General features: G+C 50.0%; 1 protein-coding gene across 2 annotated transcripts in view; it reads right to left on the reverse strand.

The window, feature by feature from the left end:
* TMEM11 (transmembrane protein 11) overlaps positions 1–4726 on the reverse strand; it is a 17566-nt gene that overhangs the window by 10315 nt on the left and 2525 nt on the right. The window contains exon 2 of one of the 2 annotated variants that reach the window (XM_012811990.1): positions 2462–2753. The exons of the other annotated variant lie outside the window; for it this stretch is intronic. Within the exon in view, the coding sequence (XP_012667444.1) occupies positions 2462–2463 (2 nt within the window). The 5' untranslated portion in view covers positions 2464–2753. The remainder of the gene's footprint in view (positions 1–2461; positions 2754–4726) is intronic. 2 annotated transcript variants of the gene reach the window in all.

Below are 4726 nucleotides of genomic sequence, written 5' to 3' on the forward strand. Positions count from 1 at the left end.
CAGGGGGACAGCTTGAGGCTCCGTCTCAAAAAAAAAAAAAAAAACAAATAAAATGTACTTCTTTTACAGTGTGAAAAATAATTATAAACTTTCTCCTAAAAAGTCTCAAGCAACCTTGTACCCTTTCAAGTGAAAAGACCAGACACCATGGAACCTCCCTTCACTGCTAAGGAGGGCAGGCAGTGCTGACTTCCTCCTCCAGAGCCTTCCTGGCCCTGGGGAGAAGCAGAGGCACATGCCCACCCCGCCAGCCATGTTTGCATGCAGGCAGCTTCTCAGGCTGAGGCAGTCATGCTGCTTTCACAGCTCGAGGATCCTGCCAAAGGAGAGGATGAGGGCAATGCTGTCTCCTTGCTTCACTCAAGCAAACACTGGCCAATGTCCCCTGCAAGCCACTGTCACCTTCTGGTCCAGCCATACCCACAAGAGCCAAACCTAACGAGACCGAAGCACTTGCTTGCTTTCGGTGCCCTTCTTGGCATAGGCTTGGGCGCACTGACACAAAGGATCCTGGAGGAGCCCCTAGAAGACAGAGACTATTTTCATGTGTTCCCCAGCATCAAGCTGGAACATAAGAGGTTCCCAAAAGACATGGCTAGAGGGACATTTGCAGTAAGTGACAGGAGGAGAAGAACAATTGCGATAATTAAGAGGATAGGTATGGGAAAATCAAAGTGGGTTCCTATATCAGGCTGCTTTTTACTTAATGAACACTGGCCCCTCAATCGCCTATGATACATGAGGTGCTGGGCTTGACCTCACCCTGGGGTCCAGGAAAACCCCTTTCTAACTGAGAACTGCTTCTGCAGGAGCCCACAGCAAGCAGAAAGTGTCCGCAGCAAGAGCCTGCACTCAGTGTAAAGACCTCTGGGACAGGCAGGCATGCACACTGGGGATGATGCCCAACAAGCCAAGGAACTTCATAAGGCACCTGACACTTTCATCTGTGAATGAGAGAAGGTCCCATTCTGCACGCTGGCAACCGGGCAGCTCCGCTGCTCTGGGGACAGAACACAGGACGCTGAGTATGGGAATCAAGAGGCTGGAGTCAAGTTCCTCTCACTTAGTTCCTGGCTCTATGTCCAAGGACACAACAGACAGTTCCTGTGTGTCTAGTGAGACTGAAAGCCTTTGATCTCTCAGAGAACTACATGATGATGGCACCGATGGACCTCTGTGCAAACCAAACATGGCAGTCGCAAAGCACCACCCCCGTGTAAGGCACTTGTGGCTGTTTAAATTGAAATTAATTGAGATTAGGGCCAGGCGTGGTGGCTCACACCTGCAACCCCAACACTCTGGGAGGCTGAGGCAGGTGGATCACCTGACTTCATGAGTTCCAGACCAGCTCTGAGCCAGAGAGAGAACCCCTCTCTAAAAATAACTGGGCATTGTGATAGACGACTGTAGTTCCAGCTACTTGGGAGATTGAGGCAAGAGAATTGCTTGAGCCCAAGAGTTTGAGGTTGCTATGAGCTGTGATGCTACGGCACTCTACCAGGGCAACAAAGTGAGACTGTCTCAAAAAAAAAAAAAAAAAAATTGGGTGGCACCTGTGGCTTAAGGAGTAGGGTGCCGGTAGTGGGTTCAAACCCGGCCCCAGCCAAAAACTGCAACAACAAAAACAAAAACAGAAATTAATTAAGATTGGATAGAATAAAACACTGGGTTCCTCAGACACACCTGCCACATTGCAAGTACTCTAAAGCCACAGGGCCTAGTGGCTGCCCCAGTGGACAGCAGGGATCCAGAACTCTTCTTTCATGACACAAAGTCCTCCTAGATAGCCATGATCTAAAGAACTTAAGACTCCTAATGGCTATTGGCTTTTTCCAAGAACTCTACCCAAAAAGTGGTTATTGGCACTACGGATAGGATTAGAAGCAGCACTGCACCCCCCCTCCAAAAGTGAGCACCTGCACACAGGCACCTCCTTGCCTCCCTGGACACCCACAGACTGGGGTACAAATCCTGTATCTGCCCTTGTGAGCCCAAACTGGAGGAAAGAAAATTCCCTCCATATACAAGAGCAAGAACAGGAGTCTTTTGAGAGAAATTAAATACCTCCAAACCTAAAAGTCTAAAAGGGAAGGGCCAGATCAGAAAGAGGGGCTCTCACCCTGGGAGGGCAAGCCTACCTGCCCCTGGGGCTGTGGAGGGACCACAGCGCAGCAGGAGGACCACACACATCTGAGTTCACAGATGAAAGCGAAGCTGGCAAGGAAGAGCAAGGTTCTGGGAAATAAAGCATGGACCTGGAAGTGATCCCATGGAACTGGCTGCCTAAAAGATGCTGGGGCAGGAGGCCACACAAAATGACTTCATCCTAAAACCTGAACATTTAGTACAGTGCGCCTGGATCTGTGGAGCCCTGGGCTGCCTTATATCTCAACCAGAAGCACATGGAGCACATCTTCACGAGATTATAGAACAGGAACTCAGAGCACACGGCCATACTCACATTCCAACAATCACGGAGAGGAGCTCGGGGAGGCCCTGGGGCCCCGAGAATGAAGCCCAGTGCCCAGTAAGACACTGTCTGTGGGCTGTCTGTGTGAGCTGGTCCGGCTGGCGCACTTGCAGAGTACACAGATACCTGCACTGTGCTTTCCTAGGTGGGCAAGTATGCCTCAAAGACGCCGACAGGACACGTGGCAATCTGCTGTGCTCGCTGCCAGTGTGCTGAATTTTGGACAAGAATTCAGGTTACAGCTCAGAGTCTGACGTTCTTCATTACAAACACTGTTGATTCCCTAGATTTAATGGAGTGGAGAGAAAAATCAACATGCAAGCAGCTATCATTTTTGCTATTTACACCCCTCCTATTTTAGTTGAAACTAGCACTAGCCATAGTTTAACAGAACTTTCTGCAATGATGGGAATGTTCTTTTTTTTTTTTTTTTGCAAGTTTTGGCCAAAGCCGGGGTTTTTTTTTTTTTTTGAGACAGAGTCTCAAGCTGTCCCCCTGGGTAGAGTGCCGTGGCATTACAGCTCACAGCAACCTCCAACTCCTGGGCTCAAGCGAGTCTCTTGCCTCAGCCTCCCAAGTAGCTGGGACCACAGGCGCCCGCCACAACGCCCGGCAATTTTTTGGTTGCAGCCGTCGTTGTTTTGGCGGGTCCGGGCTGGGGATTCGAACCCGCCACCTTAGGTGTATGTGGCTGGCGCCTTAGCCGGTTGAGCTATAGGCGCCGAGCCCCAAGGCTGGGTTTAAACCCACCACCTCTGGCATATGGGGCCGGTGCCCTACTCCTTGAGCCACAGGCGCCACCCGACGGGAATATTCTTGATTGGTGTTGTCTAATATAGCAGCCACAAGCCAGAAGTGGCTGCCATGCATTTGAATGTGGCTGATGAGACTGAGGAGCTGAATTTTTCATTTATTTAATTTTAATTAATTTCAATGTAATTGCTACATGTGGCTAGTGGCTACTGAATTACTCTGTCAACTCAGAACAAAGTAAATCAGGAAACCACACACCATGTGCTGTAAACTAGACCACCATTATCAGACAGCTGCAACAGCACCAGCCTCAGACAACATTGCACTATGAAGCCTTTGGTGCAGAGCATGCCCCAGAGGCAAAAGGCACTGGCAAATCTGCCAAGTTTGCCCAAAATGTCAATCTGCTCCAGCCCCTGCCCCAAACCCAAAACTGTTTCCTTCAGTTTCAGCAGAAAGCAGATGCCAACCAAGTGTGTGTAGCAACTCAAGAAAATGCTCTTATAATGGTGGAATTGAGATTTGAGCCAGCACAAATGTGACATGAATAAAGTCATTTAAGAGAGCCAGAAACAGCTTAGTTCAGTCATAAGAGCCAATTATACACTCAGACCTCACGATCGACAGTGCTAGGCCATCAGTTGATCCTTCCCTGCCCCACCTGAACAGGAATGGAAAGGTGCTCAGAAGTCAGCTAGCTGGCCTGGTCAGGGTTATGTTCCCATCCCCTGCTCAGTGTGAAAAGATCTTAGAGGCTCGGTGCCTGTGGCTCAAGTGGCTAAGGCGCCAGCCACATACACCTAAGGTGGTGGGTTCAAATCCAGCCCGGGCCTGCCAAACAACAATGATGGCTGCAACCAAAAAATAGCCAGGCATTGGGGCAGGCATCTGTGGTCTCAGCTACTTGGGAGGCTGAGGCAGGAGACTCGCTTGAGCCCAGGAGTTGGAGGTTGCTGTGAGCTGTGATGCCACATCACTCTACCCAGGGGAATAGCTTGAGGTTCTATCTCAAAAAAAGAAAAGATCTTAGAGAAGCTGGGCTAGGGAACCAACTCCTTCAACAGAGCCTGCCTCCAGCCATACCACCTTTATCTGAAAGGAGATAGGTGGTGACACCAAACCACAAAACCAGATGCCCCATTCCTGGCTGACACATAGCATCTACATGAGTAGGGCCTTCAGTTCCAGGCCAAAGGTTGCAACCAGAACAACTATTGAGACCAGGCAGGTCACTACAGAGAGCCAAGCTGTCCAGGTGAGCAACCATGTACTGGACACCACTGCTCTGACCAAAAACAGTTACCCACTGCCCAGGTTTTCAGGGAGGATTTTATGTGAAATCTCTTGGCAACTGACTTAAATTCTCTTAATAGCTGTGAAGGCTGGCTCGGCGCCTATAGCTCAACCGGCTAAGGCGCCAGCCACGTACACCTAAGGCGGCGGGTTCGAATCCCCAGCCCGGACCCGCCAAACAACAATGACGGCTGCAACCAAAAAATAGCC

The sequence above is a fragment of the Otolemur garnettii genome, unplaced genomic scaffold, assembly GCF_000181295.1.
Source record: "Otolemur garnettii isolate 467f Iridium unplaced genomic scaffold, OtoGar3 scaffold00182, whole genome shotgun sequence".
Classification (NCBI taxonomy): domain Eukaryota; kingdom Metazoa; phylum Chordata; class Mammalia; order Primates; family Galagidae; genus Otolemur; species Otolemur garnettii.